At 45.4% G+C, this 21,170-nt stretch overlaps 1 protein-coding gene across 4 annotated transcripts in view; it reads right to left on the bottom strand.

The window, feature by feature from the left end:
* The window catches only part of LOC135216795 (uncharacterized), a 219,590-nt gene that overhangs the window by 148,452 nt on the left and 49,968 nt on the right, over window positions 1–21,170 (bottom strand). For all 4 annotated transcript variants that reach the window (XM_064252280.1, XM_064252282.1, XM_064252283.1 and 1 more), the window contains exon 3: window positions 7,045–7,290. In XM_064252280.1, coding sequence (XP_064108350.1) covers window positions 7,045–7,290 — 246 coding nt within the window. The remainder of the gene's footprint in view (window positions 1–7,044; window positions 7,291–21,170) is intronic.

Genomic DNA, 21,170 nt, shown 5'->3' with positions numbered 1-21,170 from the left:
GTTGCAGCCCCGCCAGCGATACGACAATGTCGTGAGTAGTTCATAACGGCAGTACCGAGCGAAGTCCGCCGTCTCTGCTACCAGGTACTCCAGCAATTCCCGCGTAAGGAACAGCTGGATGAACCCCAGAGCAGTGAGAGGAACAGGTACGGTGAGCCCAGGTGTTGCCGTGAATGGGTGCATGTTAGGTGGGGTGGGGTCCTTCGTCCACCCCTCGTCGCTCTCAGATGACCGACCTTCACCTTGGCTGGCGCGACGATCCGACCTTCTACACGATTTCGCACACGAAACCCCCCCACTGGCCCATCTCCCTCACTTAGGCCCTCGCTTTCTGTATTGTCATCGGCGACAAAACTAGACCCTATATCCTCATCCTCCCCCTCCTCAGATTCTCCCTCATAAGCGCTAAAACCACTAAATTCTAGCTCACTTTCGGGATGTGAGCCTCAAACGGAAATTGGGGGCAAATATTCATCATCACTGACATCGGGACTGATGTCCTCATCACTAGATGACCAACCGCCATCAAAATGAGGACTTGCGACATACTCCCGATCAAGCTCCGATAAGTACTCCTCTATGTCCCTTGGTTGGAGGCGTTGAGGCGCCAGGTCATCCTGGGTGCTTGGTCTTTCACCAGCATCCAAGTCCAAAATACGTCTTACACGATCCCTTTCGACAGGTAAAACGTGCCTTTCGCGGTCTATACGTCGTTGAGACATCTCTATGTATGTCCTGTACCACCACAAATATTCAAACTCTCGCACAAGTTCAGGAAAACTCGATTGCGACAAAAGATCGCTCTCGGACAACGCGTCGCAGATGCTGACTGATGCGAGAAGAAGGCATTTCGCGCATGCGCACCTGGGTCACGCTTCTAAACAAAACAACACCTTGATCCGTGAGCTCCCAGCATCCCCCAAGGGGCGTGATTCAATAGTTTTCGGCTGGTAGGCCTATAAGTATTTTTCCGTGAATTTAAAAAAAAACTTTTCTATGTCGATGTAAATTACGTCCAGTCGGCACCCGACAGACAATTTATCTCGACGTAAAATACGTCCAATAGGCGTTTAAGGGTTAACAGTCCTAGATCCAGAGCTAAAGTCAGAGTTTTCTGAAGGTCCTCCGTGCACCTCTCCTTTGTTTGTGACCGGAGAAGCCAATCGTCCAAGTAAAGGGATATCCTTATCCCGACTATATCCCGACTAGATGTAACCATTTCGCAATGGGAGCTAGCACTCGGGTGAACACTTGTGGTGCGGTCGAAAGCCCGAAACACAGCGCTCTGAACTGGTATATTTTGTCCCTGAAGACAAAACGCAGAAACCTCTTTGAGTTTTGGTGTACAGTGTTCCCCCCGTATTCGAGTTCTCCTGATTCGCGGACTCACACATTCGCAGATTTTTCTTTGGAACCTATCTAGAAATTATTCGCAAACGGACTCGCCCATTCGCGGAATTTTCCGACGAAAATAATCACTAATTAATCTATTTTGATGTTTATTTTCATGACTAAATACATTTTTATGATACAAAAATGATTTACTAATTTTCAAATATTAATTTTGATTAATACTGTATTAGTAAGTTTAATAAGCTTAAATATCACATAATAAAAATAATAATTCTCTCTCTCTCTCTCTCTCTCTCTCTCTCTCTCTCTCTACTACAAAGATGTATGTTTTTTTGTATGATAAATAAATGATTTACTATTTTCAAATATTAATATTAATTTATACAGTAATAATATCAATTCATTAAAGTAAATACCATAGTGAATTAGTAAGATTTTAGCTCATAAATTTAAAAAATTATGGAAGAATGAAGGAAATCCCAGTCAGATTCTTTCTCTAACTCCAGGGACTAAAACTCAGTTATATGTATAAAGTTAAGTGACCGGAGGGGGAAGGAGCTGATTTGTTGCTGCCATCAAGTGGGCATGAAATTTCACTCTCTCTCTCTCTCTCACACTCTCTCTATCTCTCTCTCTCTCGCTTCCTCTCATCTCTCTCATTCGTCTCTCTCCTCTTCTCTCTCTCTCTCTCTTTTACCGAGATGAGAGATTTTTATGGTACATATATGCGTAATATGTTTATTAATATTTTCAATAATAATAATAATAATAATAATAATAATAACTGCAATTACAAAAATCATATGTGAAAGTATTTTACAAATACTACGATAATCTCTCTTCTCTCTCTCTCTCTCTCTCTCGTCTCTCTTCTCTCCTCTCTCTCTCTCTCTTAAAGCGATGTATGTTTTTTTGGATGATGATTTACTAATTTTCAAATATCAATATTAATGTAAACAGCAATAATATAAATTCATTAAAGAAAATACTAAAGTGAATTAGCAAGATTTTAGTTTATAAATAAAAAGAATTATGTAACCCCGTGTCTTGTTTTTTGAACACTTAGCCAGCTTGGTTGGCTGGATTCCAACTGTCAAATCGTGTTGCCATCTACAGATCATTGAGATTCTCTCTCTCTTTCTCTTTTGCTGATATATATGAGATCATTTCTATGGTACATGTGTATGTTTATTAATATTTTCGCATAATAATAATAATAATATAACTAATCTCAAAATTCACATGTGATAGTATTTTAAAGAAGTACAATAATCTATCCATTTTACTCTTTTAAATAAGGACAACCCTCTCTCTCTCTCTCTCTCTCTCTCTCTCTCTCGCTCTTCATCTCTCCCTCTTCTCTCTCTCTCTAATCTCTCTCCACACGAGATACTAGCATGCGCTAGTGGTAACTCTCGCCCTCTGTTTGGGCTGGAAGTGTATGTATAAGTATATCTTTAAGGACATTACTACATTTTATGGTAAAATAATAATATACACTACTAGTTTACAAATAATATTACGTTTAATGAGATTAAACAGTAACAATAACATTCTCTCTCTCTCTATCTCTCTCTCTGCTATTGCCTGTTTATATATTTCTAATGGTAAAATGTTTAAGATTACTTTAAAATGATATTAATAATACCAATTAAATGGTATATTTGATGTAGGATAATACTTTAAGTAGACATTTGGTATTTGTGATTTCACATTCCATTGTTCCCTTGTAAAAAGAAAATGGATGTCTCAAATAGTAACAGTATGAAAGAAAACGTGCAAGACTGAATACTTATGGGGGGACTGAATTATTTTCACATACGTAACTAAGTCATTCAGTACGTACATAGTATGTATTTATGTATAAACATAAAATGTAAGATTTACTTTAAAACAGTATTAATAATATTTAAAAGATTAATATGAACCATAACAGGATATTTTATGTATATTTGATGAAGGATGGTCTTTAAGGGATACTTTGGTGTTTGCATGTTCAGGATAGTTTATGAGCATTTTTAGAGGGGGGTTCCAAACATTCGCGGGGGGGTCTGGTACGCATCCCCCGCGAATACGGGGGGGACCACTGTATTGGGATGTGAAAATATGCGTCCTCCATATCGATGGAGATAATCAAATCCACTTGCCGGATTGATGAAAGGACAGACTGATTCGTCTCCATCTTGAACTTTGTTTTTTGCACATTGCACATAAAGGTTCAGAGAGCTTACGTCCAATACGGGTCTCCATCCCCCCAAAGATTTGGGGACAACGAACAGAAGATGGTAAAACCCTGGTGTTAGTGGCTCCTCTACTAACTCTATTGCTTTCTTTTGCAAGAGAGACAAAACCTCTTCCGATAGGGAGATGAAGTTCTTTGAATTTTCTGAGTAAGCTGTCAAAGCTATCGGAGAGCCTGATAACGGTGGCTTTCTCTTGAACGGAATATCGTATCCTTCTCTTAAAACCTTTACGATCCAAGGTTCCGCCCCTCTTGCTTCCCATTCTTCCCAAAACTGATGGATCCTTGCTCCTACTGGTGCATGAAGGACTGATACACTACTTCTTGGTTGAGGGGTTGTTCTACTCTTGATCTTAGGAAATATCTACCGAATCCCCTGCCCCGAAAGGGTTGTCCTCGGCTGGCTGGCGAGGGGCGTACACTAGGGATATTTTCTCTAGTCCGTTTAGTGGAATGCGAGAGAAGATCCTGTGTTGCTTTCTTCTGCAATTCGGAGGCAACTAGCACTACTGTCTCTTCTGGAAACAGGTGCTTCTTATCCAAGGGCGAATACAACAAGGCAGACTTTTGGGTACGAGATACTCCCTTGGATGTAAAAGAACACCATAGTTCTCTCTTCTTTAGGATACCTAACATGAAGAGAGGCTAGCTCTGCGGAACCGTCTCTAATCCCCTTATCTAAACAGGATATCACTCCCGAAATGTCTGTAAAAGCTTCCTCACTCAACATTGAATACCTCTTCGGTTTACGTCCCAAGGCTCCTACTGTCCAGTCCAGGAGAAACTAAAAACTTCGAATGCCTTAAAGATATTCTTAATGAGGTGGTCTAATTCTGACGCCGTAAACATTATCTTGGCTGAGTTGAAAGCCAATCTTCTCGCAGAGTCAATAAGCGCGGAGAAGTCTCCCTGGGCGGAGGCAGACACACCCAAAGAGAGAGCTTCTCCGGTTTCATAACACAAGTGTCTCCTAGTTGAAAGACGAGAAGGAGGGAAGCAGAAGTTGACTTTGCCCTGATCCCTCTTATCCTCGAGCCAAAGGTTAATTTCCTTTAACGCCTTTAGAGCCGAAAAAGACAGTACTAGTTTCGGTAATTTTCTGGAGTCTTCCTGGTTGTCCCTCATGTAAGAAGACACTGGAGATGTGGGGGTTACTGGCAAAAATGAATCTGAAAAATTGTCTACAAAGTAAAAATGCAAGGCTTTGTAGGCAGTGAGAGAAGACTCTTTATCCTCCTCTTCTCCTTTCTCTTTTTCTTCGGCTGAAGAAATAGGTGATAAGGTCTCTACAGGTAGGATCGGGGGTGCCGCAGATTGAATGAAGCCCAAAATAATGTCTGACTTATTCTGGATGGCTGACAGAGAATGATCGGGGGCAGCCAACACCTGAAGTCCTGTCGGTAGGCCTGAAGCTGAAATTGATGACATAGACTGTCTGAGCGCTTCAGACTGGTCCCTCTGTGCACTTGGTTGCATATATACTTGTGAATGCTCGGGCGCTACGGGGGCTCGGGTGCTAGCGGATGCTCGGGCGCTCTTGGACACTCAGTTGCTCATGGATTCTCAGGCGCTAGTGGGCGCTCGGGAACTAGTGGACGCTCGATTGCAACTGTATTCCTGGGCGCCAATGGACGCTTGGGAGCCAAAGGTTGTTCTAGCATCGCCGCGGAAGTTCCGGGCGCCAAAGGCTGCTCTGGCGGGCGGGCAAACTGTGGCGCCAATGGGCGCTCGGGAGTCGGCAGGTTCTCATGCTCCGAATGCTGAAGATTTCTCCCAGGAGTCTCGAGAATTACAGGAGGGACTGATGGCAGTCTTACCTGTCCTTCAGTATTACAGGTGCGGACCGGAGCTGAAGACATCTCCGGAAGTCTCCTTTTCCCCGTACTCTTCACCTCTGAACGTCTGCTAGAGGAAGACTTTCTCGACGACGACTTCGACTTAGAGGATGTGATCCTCTCACTACATCGTCCCTCTCCTGCCGTATCCTGAAGGAATCTCTCTGGAGTGTCCCAAAAACTACACGAAGGCTGTTCCTTCCGTAAAAGGCTAGCCTTTTTACAGGGGACTGGAGAGGGAGACAACTTACGAGCCCTCCTATTCAACGGACGGGACTCGTCATGGAATCCCCACTGGTGCCTGGGAGAGGACTTCCCGGAGCTGGAAGCACTAGACGACAGCGGTACTCCTTTAGAGACGCCTTTCCAATGGCGCTCTGTTGCGATCTGGGATTTGACAACAGAATCTCCTAAGGGGGCGACTGCTCGTGGACAGACCCCACTAACCTCCCTTGGGCTACCAGTATGCCTCCTCCCAGGTTCTGGGGAGTTTGACAGGGAACTTTGCCTAGGAGAATCAGTGGGCCGAACAGCCACCTCTTCCACCACACTTAGACTTGTACACACTTCACCACTTACCTTGTACATTAGGGTTTTCACGGACGCTCCTAATTTCTCCATTGCTTTGAGCATGACCAAAAATTTCTGATCGACTCTTGCCTCTAAATTGGCTACAGCATCGGGTACAGGTGTGAGAGAGCCAAGATTAGGACTGGGAATGATAGGTGGAGGGGAAGGTTCAGAAAGAGACAAATTATCATTAGACAATTCCTGACTAATTAAGCTTTTTGCTTTAGCTCTAAAAGCCGCTTTTCTCTTTTTATCTCTCTCTAACTTGTTCGTGTAACTAGTCAAGATCTTCCAAGTTCTTTGATCCCAATTAATACACTCCCAACAAGTTTGATCTGATGTACAAGTCTGTCCCCTACAACCTGTGCAAATTGAATGTGGATCATTACCCGCTTTAGCGATCCTAGTATTGCAGCCTTTACTACAATACCTAATCCCAGATGAACTAGTGTCTGACATTATGTAGACCAATTCAAAACTAGTGAATTTCGGTGCAAAAATATTTAAAACTATTTCAATTCCTAAATAGCTATCACCGAAAACAAAACTTCCAATATTCAGAGTACTTCACCAAACAACTTCAACAATGAGCGACAGCAAAGAATTCCAAAAATTCGGCTGCTACTGAAACTGTGTTGACAGTACCAGCCAGCAGAAACAACTGATTTTTGGATGGTGTTGGTTCCTCACTCCCTGATAGAGGGCAGGGGGTATCACCTGACCAAAACAAACTAGCGCTTCCGCGAATTTCAAAAATTCTAGCTGCCGACGGTTTTAGAAACTATAGCTGTGTAACTACTTGGTAAGTTGCATACATAAAATATTTCATTTCCATCTAAAAATACTTTACAACTTATCATTACTATAGCCTAAGAACGTAAAGCACAACACCTAATCATGGTTCTTATTGCATTTTGAGTTGTTTTGTTAGTAATGCTCAGTTGTTACTGCACTACTTTGCTGTAGTTGAATCTAAAAAGAAAGACACATAGCTGATAACATCTAATACCAAAATGCTATAAGAAAAATATTTATCAAACCTACCTCTTACCACCTCCTTTCTTCTTAACAAGTCCTTCAGAATGTCAAGGACCTTTTCCACCATGTCAAAACAATACGGAATATGCAAACCCTTGCAAACAGATCTTGCTAACCCATCAGCAGACTTATCACAGGAATTTGACAGGAAAAATTTTACGATTATAAATCTATCTTCTGATGAGGGCTTTATATTCGCCCAAATTTTCCTCATGTACAAAATTCCTTGCCAGTGATTTTCTTCCTTAATTCCTGCAAAAAAAGGTAAATTTTTTAATACAATTTTCAAGCTTTGTAAATGCAAAACATGACTTCACAGATTCCTTAACTTTGCCAACCAATGCAGTTGCACAATGTGTTTACTTCTAAACTGCCTTACTTATTGGTATGTAATAACCTCTGTCAGCTGAGGGGGGTATACTTACACAAACCTCTTACTACTGCCCATTTCATAGTGAGGATACCCACGCTCACCCACCTACACTACTAATCTTTCACATACTTATCCCAGCAAAACTGACATACCAGTGGGTGAAAACACAAGATGGAAAGATGATAAAAATCAATTATCGGTACCATTAACTTTTGTTATAAAAACTGCAAATCTTTAATTAATTTTTATTTTTCATAGCTAACAAACCTGAGGCTTTAACATTGTGATAAATCTTCTGGTGTCAGCTGGAAACTGGTTCAAAACAATCAAAAACTTTATATGCAAGGAATCTGTAGCATCTGGGCTCTAAATCAAAGATGAGGTCGAAGCTGATCAGCGACCGTGCTCTAACCCCGTGATGCGTTTAGTTATATAGCTATGAAAAAGACATTTTTATAAGAAAAAAAAAATTTTGTACAGTATACTTACCATTAATTACATTGCTATAGTTCCTAACTTTCATGGCAGCTTAAGTTTCAAATTTGCCGTAGCACTCGCTTGTTTGGAGTAAGTAACTGGGCCTACCCACTTTTGGGGAAGCATAGGTACACACTCGCAAATTAAAATTGCCAGAGCTTCATCATTTTTCATTCACCTGCCTGATGCATGATTCATGCCTTATTAATCTATTTTTCCTCACACAGATGGAAGAAATCTTATGTAATGATGTACAAAAGTCACTGATATCTTTAGAATATCATGTTATATTATTGCGTAAAACTATTTTCCATATGGCAAAATTGATGTGAACGAAACGAAGTGATAAAAAAAAGTAATATCACAACCACTGACACACTGAAATGCATCAACATTGTCCTTATATTATCATTTCAATACTATTAAGTTGAAGGTAGCTGAATAATTCCATTTGTTAAATTTTACGGAAAATACTGGAAACTCCCAATATGATTTCAAAGATGAAAAAAAAAAAGAAGATACTAAACTTAACAGTGAGAACCATGTGACCTCACTATTGTTTTCGATGTTGTGATGTGGGAGGGAATTGAATGTCAATGTGTCATTTAACAATCAAAGAAACATCCCTTGTTCAGGGAGAGACAATTATTGCACTGCATTTGGTGCAAGTTCTTGTTACAGAGATATCAAGAAAGCTTAATATACCAGAGAGAATCATACACAGATGAACCAAATTATTTAGAGAATGGATAAGTTTAGATAATGGGCCTAGAAGTGGAACTCCTTGAAGCACCACAAGAGCGAAGACAATACAGTAGTGTAAATGTTGCTGAGCAACGTTCATTTGTGAATGTTGAATTCTAGTGCCTTGTCATGATATTGTGGAACCAGGAATCATAACTAGGTCTACGCCTATGACTGGAGTCTGATGAATACTTTAGATGGAGAGGGAGAGACTTATATAAATACACTTGAAATCTTTGATAGGTGTCTAATGAATAAGCAAGCCTACCTTTGATGGATGGGAGATTCAGTTAAGCTTACTTTTCTTTTTCTGTTTTCTATTGGTGTCCAGTGAATACCACTGATAGGGAGGGAAACACATTCAATAATGCATGCATTTTTTTTCTTCAAAACCTAATTTCACAATTTTTTAAAGTAAATTGTATCTTTCCTAACTATACAAACCTGAGGTCCTTTACATTAGGAATTACTTTCAACGTAGGCTGGAATACAGTCGTTAAATTCTTGAACAAGGTGGTTAAGTAGTAACTATCGTCGAGTAGGCAGGTAGGCACCCAAGCCTGGATGTAAACACTCCACTCTGCTTTTCAGCCCAAGTTTCAGATTGAGGGGTGGCATGAGGTGGGCATTCATGTAAAGGACCTCAGGTTTGTATAGTTAGGAAAAATACAATTTACTTTAAAAAATTGTGATTTGTTCCTACTTGATATACAAACCCTCAGACTTTTACATTAGGAAGACGTGCTGATTGGTGGGAGGAATGTGAGTGAGCCTCTAGAACTAACTGGAGTTCGGCACACCTGGGCTATTCCTCTTGGTCATGAGAGCAAGGAGTGCCCTGCCTCTGACAACTTGATCGGAGTATAGGAGCTGCATGATCAAGAGTCAGGACTTCTGGGCCTTGTTGAAATAAGTGAGGATTCATAACTCATCAGAAAAAGAGCTGGGAAAAATATTTAGAGTTGGAGGCATTAATGCAAAATTCTGGGAAGGGTTTGCATCATTGCCAGTCTCCTTCCTCCCCTTGCTAGAGGAAGAAGCAGGATTGCTTCTATGATTCTGATAAGAAAAATATAAAAACTTGATGTGCAAGTTTACTGCATCAATGCCCAACCAGGAAGTGTAAGTTCGTGTCCCATCCTATACCTGAAGGAAGGAGCAGAAGGACGATGGGAAGGTGGAGAGGCCAGTCACTCTTGCATCCTTCTTACTGCACACCACAGGCGAGATGCAACTTGTCCTCTTGAAGGAGCCGTGTAAGCAAACACAACTTGTGAGCATCCACCACCAGTTCAAGGAAAAGAGGTTCCAAGGACCTGTTGGCAGACCCAAAGGAAGAAAGATATAAATGTTGTTGTAATGAGACCACATCTATCTTCCAGTGTGACATATTCTTCAGAGTGATGAAAAATACCAAGCCACTGGCACTACTTGCTCTCTAAAAGACCATACAGTGGACGTATCCAACTGCAGAGGAGTTCTTCACAATCTCAAAGGACTCAGAGGAAAACGTTTCATTAGACACTTCTGCATTGGAAATCAGCAATGGATAAAGGTATCGGCACTCAATGAAGGGTGTCGATCCTTCGTAGGTACAGCAACACACCAATAGAACAAAAGTAATGACTAATCTGGATCAACCAATACAAAGTCCAAAGCTCAGATCATGAAGAATTCGGACTCATCAACAGATGCAGAATGATTGTGCATCCGAGACGGATTCCAAACATGGCACCCGCCTTTTGAAGGGTGATGTTGAGAACAAACCATGCAAATCATCTATCTTCTTCACTAACGATATTGAGAGACGAGATGATAATTCTTGCCAGGTATGTGCACATTAGACCAGGGTCGAATGCTTTCTAGAGACTGAGATCCCTGTGAGGGCAAGACAGAAAAGTTTCTCATCAGCAGTTGAATCTCAACTAAGGAGAAACAATATTACTTAGTGAATGACTAAGGTGAATGTGGGCCTACATCTTCACAGCTGAATCAGAAGAAGTGAACTCTTACAATTCTGATCATAGAAAACGTCTCCCATCGATGACAGCTCTAATCCCTGTTGTTTTACAGAGGACTGAAAAAGTTATTCCACTATTTCATTGGTGCTCTGTGAGAAAGTTGGTGCTTGCAATGAAGGCGGCGAGTCTTTCAGTTGCGAAAACACAGGGATTACTGCCTGAAGAACTGCTTCTTGTGGGTTGGATCAGGGAGGAACTTTTCTATCTACTCTGGAAGCAGAGCTAGTTGGGTGGGGGACAGGCGAAGCCTTCTGTAATTCATTTTCAATTCGGGGTGAACAAAGAATAATTGAACACCTTACAAATTAGAAATTGCATATTAAAAGACAAAACTCAAATTGTCTGAAGAAAATCATTCTGCGTCATCGCAGCGGCCAATGGGGCAGGTGCAATGAAACAGAAGACTACAGAATTCTGTTATACCATAGGGTAAACAGAAAGATGCTAATGACTCTAATGAGATATATCTCTGTCTGAAAATTCTCACAACTACAAATGTGAAGTAAGAGACATGGGCCTTTTGCAAGAATTCCGAGCCAACCAGAGACCTAAGTCTGTGATGGCCAGGCAGAGAGATTCAAATTGGTAGTTAATCCTCGACAGAAGAGAAGCTATACTAAGACGAACAGAATCTCAGAGAGAAGGTAGTACTCTGCTCCTTGCTCAACTCTATATGTACTGAGTTGCCTGGTAGTGCATTCTATGTTGGAATGCATTCAGCTTAGAACCACTGAGTGCAAAAAAGATACACTCGAGTATCAAGAGGGAAAGAAGCCCTCTTGTTCAGTGATAAAGCAAATGTTGTGGTGTTGTTGGCAAACAATACCACTAGTCATCTAAAAATCAAAACCAGATATACTCTTGGGAGGCCTGAAAGGCTGTCCTGAGTTTCATGTTAATTAAGAGAAGGTACTATTCATCTTGGTCACATACCAGAAGAATTAACTTACAGATATATGCCTATTACTCTGACGGCGGATCTGATAACAGACACATGTCGCGAGAACATACTAGTTTATTCATAGATTCCTGTATATCGCACTCCAGCCTAATTTTTATCCATTTGAAAGACAAGAATAAGGAATGGAAGCAGACCTCCTTCATTCTCTAATGAAGAGAGGGCTGTCCCAAAGAGAGACTTCTAGGGTGATAACATGACACCGAAGATGACTAGTTCAAGCTGAACTGGTTGTTCCCAAAACAGCAGCACTGGAGAGGCGTTCAAACTTCTTGGCGCTATCCATCCTGAACAGATTGACATATGTTTGGTAAGATTCTAATATTGAACCAAAAACAGATTGACATATGTTTGGTAAGATTCTAATATTGAACCAAAAACAGTCTCTCAGATTTGAACTCTGGAGTAGACTCCATCAAGTTCCTTTTATTTCCTTGTTCATCCCGGTGTAAGCAAGAAGTAGGGGGGGGAAAAAAAAAATAGGAGGATTGACTGTTCTTGCGTGCTCTTCTCCGAACTACGGTGCTCTCCTTCTGTAGAACGAAGCATTCATTTCCTACAACTGTTTTGTTCGCGCAAAGGCGAGCAAAACTTAAGTGGTGTTAAATGCAGTAAAAGCTGGTGAGCTTGGCACGTCTTGCTACGCATTTATCTTCTTTGTGATTGAACATCACAGAGTACTACACAGAGAACCTCCTCCTGGCTCCTTCAGATGCCTTGTCCCAAGGGACAGTGACATCATCTTGACACCTGAAGAATAGCCATTCCTGGCTTTCACAGCTGAGTCTGAGCCACCAACAAGGCTCGGTCGCTTCTCTCGCCCTGCGCCAGTCATAACGGACTTAGAGGTTGTACACTCGGAGAGACTCGTACACGAGTACCTGACACAGCCCCAGTTCCATGAGCAGTACCCTTGGAATTAGAGACAGGAGAAAGAACCTGGGTTCGAACTTCTGGGGCTCCCGAGACACTATATTTTGAGGTTCGAGTCCCAGTTCCCGCTCCAGAAGGAGCAGGTGAGCCAAAGAGACAGACAACTGTTTCCTCATCAGGGAAAGGATGCAGACCCTTAGAAGTCTCTTACTGGGGGGAGAAAATACCTTCCTCTTCTTAGGACATGTTAGCCTTTGAAGAGGGAGGTGAGTAGGAGTCAGAAAAGTAGGAGTCAGATGATGAAGACGATGACCCCCGTGAAACTTGCTGCAACACAGGAAGGGAGGGTGCTATGTCATGGCAAGGAACTGCACTGCTCTTTATGTCATTGCAAGGAACTGCACTGCTCAAGAGCAGAGAGTTCGTTCGGTAGAGCTGAGCGAGCTAGCTAGCTGAGCACTTGGCTCGGCAGAGCTGGCTGGCAGAGCAGAGTTGAGTGACCTGAGCAGATCACCCCTACATAATTATGACTGGTAATCATCAGCAAAGAACCATCACTTTACTCAACTCGGCTCGGCCAGCCAGCTCTGCTGAACCGAGTGCTCTGCTAGCCAGCTCACTCAGCTCTACCAAATGAACTCTCTGCTCTTGATCAGTACAGTTCCTTGCCATGACATAGCACCCTCCCTTCCCCTGTTGCAGGAAGTTTTCTGTGTCTGCTGTCCTATGTGTTTGGACCCTAAGGTCCAAGACACAACGACAGTACTTGACCATTCACCTAAAAAGTGTTATATGTGGTACCAAGCTTTGCATAACCCCAATCCAGACTGAAAAGCAAACTCATCTGTACTAGTAAAGGCTCATCTCACTATCCAAATACTAGTGATAGTGAATGCTAGAATTCGGAAGAATTCCCACTCTCAGCGGGAAAAACCCGACTCTTACCAGACAATAAACCGGCAAGCCTTGTCTCGCTCTGGTGCTTGGCAACATGATGAAGCCAATCACTTGGCAAGCGCTAGTGAAACCAAGGGATCCAGGCACTCGACAAGACTCCCGATTATTGTAATAATTATCAGGAATACCTGTTACCCAAGTTTTTGGAAATCACAGAAAACCAAGTCACTCTGAAACACCAGAAATTCCAAGGAATTCAGTCACTTAGCAAGAGTCCCGATTTTTGTAATAACATTCAGTCTCGGTTAATGGCGATCCAATTTTATGGAGTTTGTCTAGTGAAATAAACTTGGCAATTTATGGAGCCATAACATCCCTAACAGAGGTGCCATTAACTGGTTATCAGCGCCATTAACCAAAACTCAGCGCCACAAGCACCATCAATTACTGAGTTTTGGTTAATGGCGGTTTTTGTTTATCATCACCCCACCGAGAATGGAAGCCCCGTCGATAACCGGGAACTGTCTGATTGGGGACGTCAGTCTCACCCGAGTGTTTGGAAAGGACAGAAAACCATAACACTATGAGGATGCCAGAAATTACAAGGAATTCAAACATTCAGCAAGATTCCTGGGTATTGTCATAACAATTATCGGGAATTCTCATCTCGCCTGAGTGTTTGCAAATCATAAAAGACCAAACCACTCAAGATAGTGCTAGAAATTCCAAAGAAATTAAGTGCTAGGCGAGACCAAATTTTGTCAAACGATCATTGGGGAGGGAGCCCTCCTCAACTCCTGTAGAAATCGAGGAGGAACAGGCATAAAATCCAGTCCTATATGCAAGCATTAAGACTGAAATGCAACTACAATACAACAGAATATGCCCTCGAAGCTCACAAAACGCAATAACACATAGGGGACTGGGAATTGAAATCCGTCCAAAGGACAGAAAGAGCCAGGGAGAACCATGGTCTCCAGGTGCTCGAATCCTAAGAATCTAAACAACAGATGTCGAGATGGTGAGAGGTCTCTCCAACATTAACAGAAGATCCTTCTTCAATGACACAGACGTACATCCGGTAGGACCCTAAGATCCTTCCAGGAACACAGTCCCCCGACGCTGAATCCTGCGGATTGCTCTCCTATTCCCCTCGACCCTCCCAGTGTAGCCATAGGAAGTAGAGGGAATAAGTGAAAAAGATTGAAAGGTCTCGCTTGCCTTTCTAGCTAAACTAGCAGGAGAAGCAAATCGCGGACAGCCATCAACCTGTGGTGATGGCCGTGACACGAGTCTAGGAGAGCGTTCTCGCCCTGAAGAAACACTTTCCTGAGTAGGGTTGATTGATTGATTGATGTTAAAATGTCCTGTGGCGTCACAACAACTTAGGTCATTGACGCCGGATATATACCATTATGTAATTTTTAAAAAATATATAAATAAGTAAAAAAAAAAAAAAAATTTCATCTCATGTATGCTTAAGTTTCAAGTATAACATCATTTACACTGTACGTACTATAAAATGTTATAACTTTTGTAGGAAGCCTGGTTCCTCCACAAACCTAAAACTACCACTTGTCTGACTAATAATATTCCTTCCAAGTACCCTGGAGAGAAGGTATTCACCTTCCTCATTACGGCACTGAAAGAAAATGCTCTCATGTCCTGAAGACTGGAACACTCGACCAGCAAACCTTGAATTCTTCGTGGAGGAAACTCTGGCCTGATGCCATATCCACCCGAGACTTCGAGGGATTCGACATGGGCGAAGCTGGTGCAGATTCAGAAACAGCTGATGATCCTGAAACTGTTTCGCAACCAGATCTTGATGAGATCGTTTCACTCGGCAAGTCCATGGGGCTGGTCGTCGATGAGGACGACATCAATGACCTTCTTGAGGGGCACCAAGAGGAGCTTACGACGGATGACCTGAAGGAGTTGGAGGCCATGCAACATAACATCGTTCAAGAAGAGTTCTCTAGCTGCGGCGAGGAGGAGGAGGACGACCCTATGACAACGGCAGAAATTAAGGATTCTCTAGCAGCTTTTCATAAGGTGCAATCATTTGTAGAAAAGAGACACCCTGAAAATGCTTACACAGGTCGTATGTTTGTGCAGTTCAATGACATTTGCCTAAGTCGTTTCAGGAACATTGTGAAAAGCAGGCAGAAGCAATCTTCCCTGGATAGTTATTTTTTAGAGGCCTTTAGTAGTAGTATGCAAACAGGAAGATCCAAATAATACTACGAAAAAACAGAAAGTTGAAAGTGGTGAAGAAATTGAAATTTTGTCAAAAAAAAAAAAAAAAAAAAAAAAAAAAAAAAAAAAGTAAAAAAAATATAAAAATCAAAAAAAGAGAAAAAAAAAATGTAATTTTAAGTTTTTTGTAAAGTTAAGTGGTCCGGTTTTGTTAATGTGTTTCGTAAAGTTTAGTCTTTATGTTTCCTGACATTTTTTAATGTGTTTCGTAAAGTTAAGTGTATGTACGTACAAGTCTTCTGCCATTTGTCCTCCTCTGTCGCCACTTTCAGAGACAGCCTCACTTGAAAGGTAAGGTTCCGCATTTTACTACATACGTACGTATGTATGTACAGTATTTCTTGTATACCATGTACACTAATACACTTTACAGTGGTACCTCAACATACGAAAGGCTCAACTTATGAAAAATGACAATTTGTCCAAAATTGCATTTTTCCTAACTATACAAACCTGAGGTCCTTTTACAATAGGAAGGTACTAGCGGCAGCTGGATAGGTCGTAAGCTTTCGAACAAGGGGTTCGGTAGTTAACTGCTTGTCCGACAGGCGCGCGCGCGCGACTGGGAGGTAAACAAATCACTTTTGCTTTTGGCCCAAGCAAAAACTGCAGAGTGAGGGGTGGCATGAGGTGGGGCTATGTGTAAAAGGACCTCAGGTTTGTATAGTTAGGAAAAATGCAATTTTGGACAAATTGTCATTTGTTCCGACACGGCATACAAACCTTCGGTCCTTTTACAATAGGAAGACTCACTTCTTGGTGGGTGGAATCTGAGTCTTTTGTGAACAGACTGGTGTTCGCCCAACCTTGGAAGCCTCCCTGGTCGTAAGAGCGAGGGAGGGATCCAAGCCTCTGTCCGATTGATCGGGGTGTGCACCGCAGGATCAATGGTCAGACCTCTGGACCGAGTACTAAGAGAGAGGCAAGCGTATCTCTTCGTACCAGCAATGTAAGAACTTGTTCCTGTACAGGAGCAAATATAAAGTCATGGATTTGACTCCTGTAGGCATCCACTTCCCCCCCCCTTGTAGGAGGAAGTGGTGGATATTCTGCTCCCATCCCTAGTGAATCTAACCCTAAAGTGGGATAGGATGGGGCTCTGTCATATAGCTCACCTGCATCTCGTCCTCATCCAGCGTAGTGACGACCGTGGCCCTCTGCCCATAGGTAGAGGAGGAGGAAAAGACGGGAAGAGGGAGCCAGTCACTCACTCATTCCACATCCATCCCCACAGTCACACCAGGACTCGATGCTGTTTCAGCCTGCGAGGGTCTGGGTTTGCTACACAACTTGTTGAGCAGCCACCACGGGTCCCAAGGAAAAGGTATCCAAGGACCTGTGGGCAATATCCCGAAGGTAGAAGGACGTAAAGGTAGTCTGGTTAGACCAGACCCCTGCCTTCAGTACCTGCGCCACGGAGAAGTTCTTACGGAAACGCCATAACGAGGGGCCAATACTTCTGACCTTCCGTGAGCTCTCGGGAACTGGGGACGGTTACGGAATTCGTCACTACCATCAGCCTCATACGACCCTCCTGATGACCTCACGCAGCCGGAATGAAAGAGTGTTCTTGGATACTCCTTTCTTGTTACCCCGGTGCAACGAAGAGGCGTCGACACTCAGGCCTGAGGTGTCGAGTTCTCTTCAGATAGCGTCGTAGCGCTCTCCCAGGACAAAGCAGCATCTCATCCGCATCATTATCGGTGAAGTCCATTAGGGAGGGAATCGTGAAACGACTCGAACCTGTCGTCAGGGATCGACGGTTTCTGAGTCTTCGCAACGAAGTTCGGGACGAAATCGAGCGTCACAGATCCCCATCCCCTGGAATGTCGTACATCATGGGAAAGACCATGAAGTTCCCGTACTCTCTTCGCCGATGCCAGGGCCAGCAAGAAGAGGGTCTTGAGGGTCAGATCCCTGTCTGACGACTCTCGGAGTGGCTCGAACGGCGTTCGAGTCAAACTCCTAAGGACGAGAGTCACATCCCACGCAGGGAGCCTGAGTTCCCTGGGTGGGCAAGACCTTTCGAAGCTCCTCATGAGCAAGGAGATCTCGAACGAGTTCGAGATGTCCAATCCCCTCAGTTTCAGGACGAGCGCCAAGGCGGCTCTGTATCCTTTGACTGTGGGGACTGAGAGGAGCTTCTCTCGGCGAAGAAAAACGAGGAAATCCGCTACCTGCTGAAGAGTGGCTCTGAGAGGAGATAGACCCCGTCTACGACACCAACCACAGAAGACGGCCGACTTCCCCTGGTACACAGCTGCAGAGGACTGACGGACGTTTCCAGCCATCTCTGTTGCTGCGCTACGAGACAAAGCCTCTCGTTCGCAAGAGATGGTGGATAACAGCCAGCCGTGAAGACGTAGGGACTGGACTGCTCGGTGGTACCGCTCGACGTGTGGCTGGGCGAGAAGGTTGTGCCAAGGGGGAATCTCTCGGTTCTCCTCGGTTTCTCCTGCGAGAAGAGCCAGCAGGTCCGGATACCAAATGGCCTGTGGCCATTTGGGAGCCACCAGGATCATCCTGAGATTCGGGGTGACCAGTGCTCGACTGATCACCTTGCGAATCAGGCTGAACGGGGGAAAGGCATAGGCGAAGAGGTTTTGGTTGTGTCCCACGGGTGTTGAAGAGCGTCCTCTGCAGCTGCCCATGGGTCCGGCACGGCCGAGAAGAACACCTGGAGCTTCCTGTTGTGCCGGTTGGCGAACAGATCCACGACTGGTTGCCCCCGCCCCCATAGGTCGAAGAGCCTTTCCTCCACGTCCTGGTGTAGAGACCATTCGGTCCCTATCACCTGATCCCGACGGCTGAGCGTGTCTGCTACTACATTCCTCTTCCCTGGAATGTAGCGTGCCGACAGCTCTATTGAGTGTGCCTCGGCCCACTCGTGCACCTGCCGAGTCAACTGGTACAACGGGAGAGACACTAGGCCCCCCTGTCTGTTGACGTAGGCCACTACCGTGGTGTTGTCGCACATCAACACCACTGAGTGTCTCACCAAGCGGTCCTGGAACTCTTGGAGAGCGAGGAACGCTACCTTGAGTTCCAGTACATTGATGTGAAGGTGCTTGTCGTTCTCGTCCCACACTCCTGAAGTCAGCAACTCCTCCAGGTGTGCGCCCCATCCCTCGGGTCGAATGCGTCTGAGAACAGCTGCATGTCCGGGGGGGGAGTGCGCAGAGGCACTCCTCTTAAGAGGTTCCTGTCGTCCAGCCACCAGGCTAGATCCTGCCTTATTTCCGGTGTCAGTGACACTGGAAAGCTTGGGGGATCTGTCGCCTGCGACCAACTCTCCTTTAGCCTCCACTGAAGAGACCGCAGGTGAAGACGCCCGTGAGGGGACTAACTTCTCGAGTGACGACAGGTGTCCGATCACGACTTGCCACCAGCTGAGCTACCTGCTCCTGTCGAGACAGGAACTGGTTGGCTGCCTCCCTGAATCTGCTGATCCGCGAGTCTGCGGGGAAGACTCGCCCTGCTACCGTGTCGATCAGCATACCCAGGTACTTCATCCTCTGCTTGAGCTCGAGATCGGACTTTTCGAAGTTCACAACGATCCCCAGATCGCGACAGAACTCGAGCAGTCGATCCCTGTCCTGTAGCAACTGCGAGCGGGAGCTCGCCAGGACTAACCAATCGTCGAGATACCTCGTCAGACGTATCCCGTGCGAATGGGCCCAAGCAGACACCAGAGTGAACACTCGCGTGAACACCTGTGGGGCGGTTGAGAGACCGAAGCAAAGTGCCCTGAATTGGTACACCGTCCCGTCAGAGGATGAAGCGGAGGTACTTTCTGGAGGACTGATGAATGGGTATTTGGAAATACGCATCCTTCAAGTCCACCGAAAGCATGAAATCGTTCTCCCTGATGGAGTCGAGCACTGAGCGTGCCGTCTCCATCGTGAACCGGGTCTGGCGAACAACCCGGTTCAGGGGAGAGAGATCTATCACCGGGCGCCAGCCTCCCGTAGACTTTTCCACCAGGAAGAGTCGGCTGTAAAAGCCCGGTGACTGATCCGTGACGATTTCTACAGCTCTCTTGCTCAGCATGGTCTTGATCTCCTGTCTCAGTGCTACGTCCTTCGATGACCCTGGAACGTACGACTGCTGTTGGACCGGGTTGGAGGTGAGGGGTGGCCGAGATTCGAAGGGTAATAGATATCCGTCCCGAAGGACATCTACAATCCAGGTCTGGTGCCGTAGCGCTGCCAAGTTGCTCAATGGCTGGCCAGGCACCCCCCACTTCCGGCAGCAGGTGAGGGGGAACGCCGTCCCTAGCGTTTCCCCCCTTTCTTCGACTTCTTCCCAGAGCCTCCACGGGAGGAGGAGGGCTGGGAGGAGGGCTGGTTACGGCTCCCCTTGTTAGAAGTCGAAGAAGACAGAGTCTTTCCCTTTGGGGCTTCGACGCAGCTACCGTCTTGGCCACCGAGGAAGCGCTAGCCGAGCTCTTAGACTTGGCCGCATTCCGAGGCTAGCCCCAGAAGCCTTCGAGACTGCCTGTGTACCAGACGGTCACTGTCGTCAGTGCGCCGTCTGTCCACCGCAGCGTCCACCATCTCTCCTGGAAAGAGAGACGTGGAACTCCGTAAAGGTCCGTTGCGAAGTCCCAACGCCGCTTCACGCCCGGCCGCCCTGGAAACCCGAGTAAGGACGGCGTCCCTTCGTCGGAGAACCAGGTTGGCCCACAGGTTCACCGTCTGGTGGGCAAGGAAGGAGATGGCTCTTCCTCCAGACTGGCAAAGTCTCCTAAAGGCCGAGTCATCTTCAGGAGAAATTCCCCCGGAGTTGGCTGCGACCTTAGATACTGTGAGGGACCACAGATCTAGCCAGGAGACGGCCTGGAAAGCTGCCATGGCGGTAGATTCCAGGCCGAGTGCCTCTTGCTGCGAGAACCATAGGTTCTCGACAGGAGCTGCTGCAGAGACACACCCGGAGTCAGCCTGGCTAACTCCGGGTTCACCTGTTTGGGCGGCATCGGGTCTTCAGATGGCACGTAAAACCGCCGCTGTCGCAGCAGAGGAGGTGGAAGCAGCTTGCTCGACCTGCTAGCCTTGAGCGAACCGTCTTGTCCGGAAACAAGCGATTCAACCTGGTCCAGCACTGAGTCAGCAAGCTCGGAACGCGGCAAACCCACCGTCGGTCTGGGTTCCCTCTTCGGGCCCCAGAACGACTCGAGCCGGGACGTGGGCTCGGATGGTGGGAGCGGCGATCCTTCCCCGAGGTCGTTGTGCTGACGAATCAGCGCAATAACCTCGGCAAAGTTCCTCTGGATCTCAGGAGTGACTGCGTCCTGCGGAGTCGGACCATCTAGTCCTTCAAACAGGAGCATCTCCCGAGACCCTCCTCCCTCAAGGGGAGGAACAGCGACAGACCCCTCTCGGTCTCCTCCAACCACTTGTGCGTACGACCTGGCTGGTCCGAGAACCGTGCCTGGTACGTTACGACGACGTGGTGGGATCCTGAGGGGCGCACCCCTCACGATCACGTCCTCAATACCTCGCCCCTCCCGGTGTAACCCGAGGAGGTTGAA

The sequence above is a fragment of the Macrobrachium nipponense genome, chromosome 6 (genome assembly GCF_015104395.2).
Source record: "Macrobrachium nipponense isolate FS-2020 chromosome 6, ASM1510439v2, whole genome shotgun sequence".
In the NCBI taxonomy this organism is placed as follows: Eukaryota; Metazoa; Arthropoda; class Malacostraca; order Decapoda; family Palaemonidae; genus Macrobrachium; species Macrobrachium nipponense.
The sequence above is the reverse complement of the archived record's forward strand: the minus strand, read 5'-3'. Positions and strand labels throughout refer to the sequence as shown.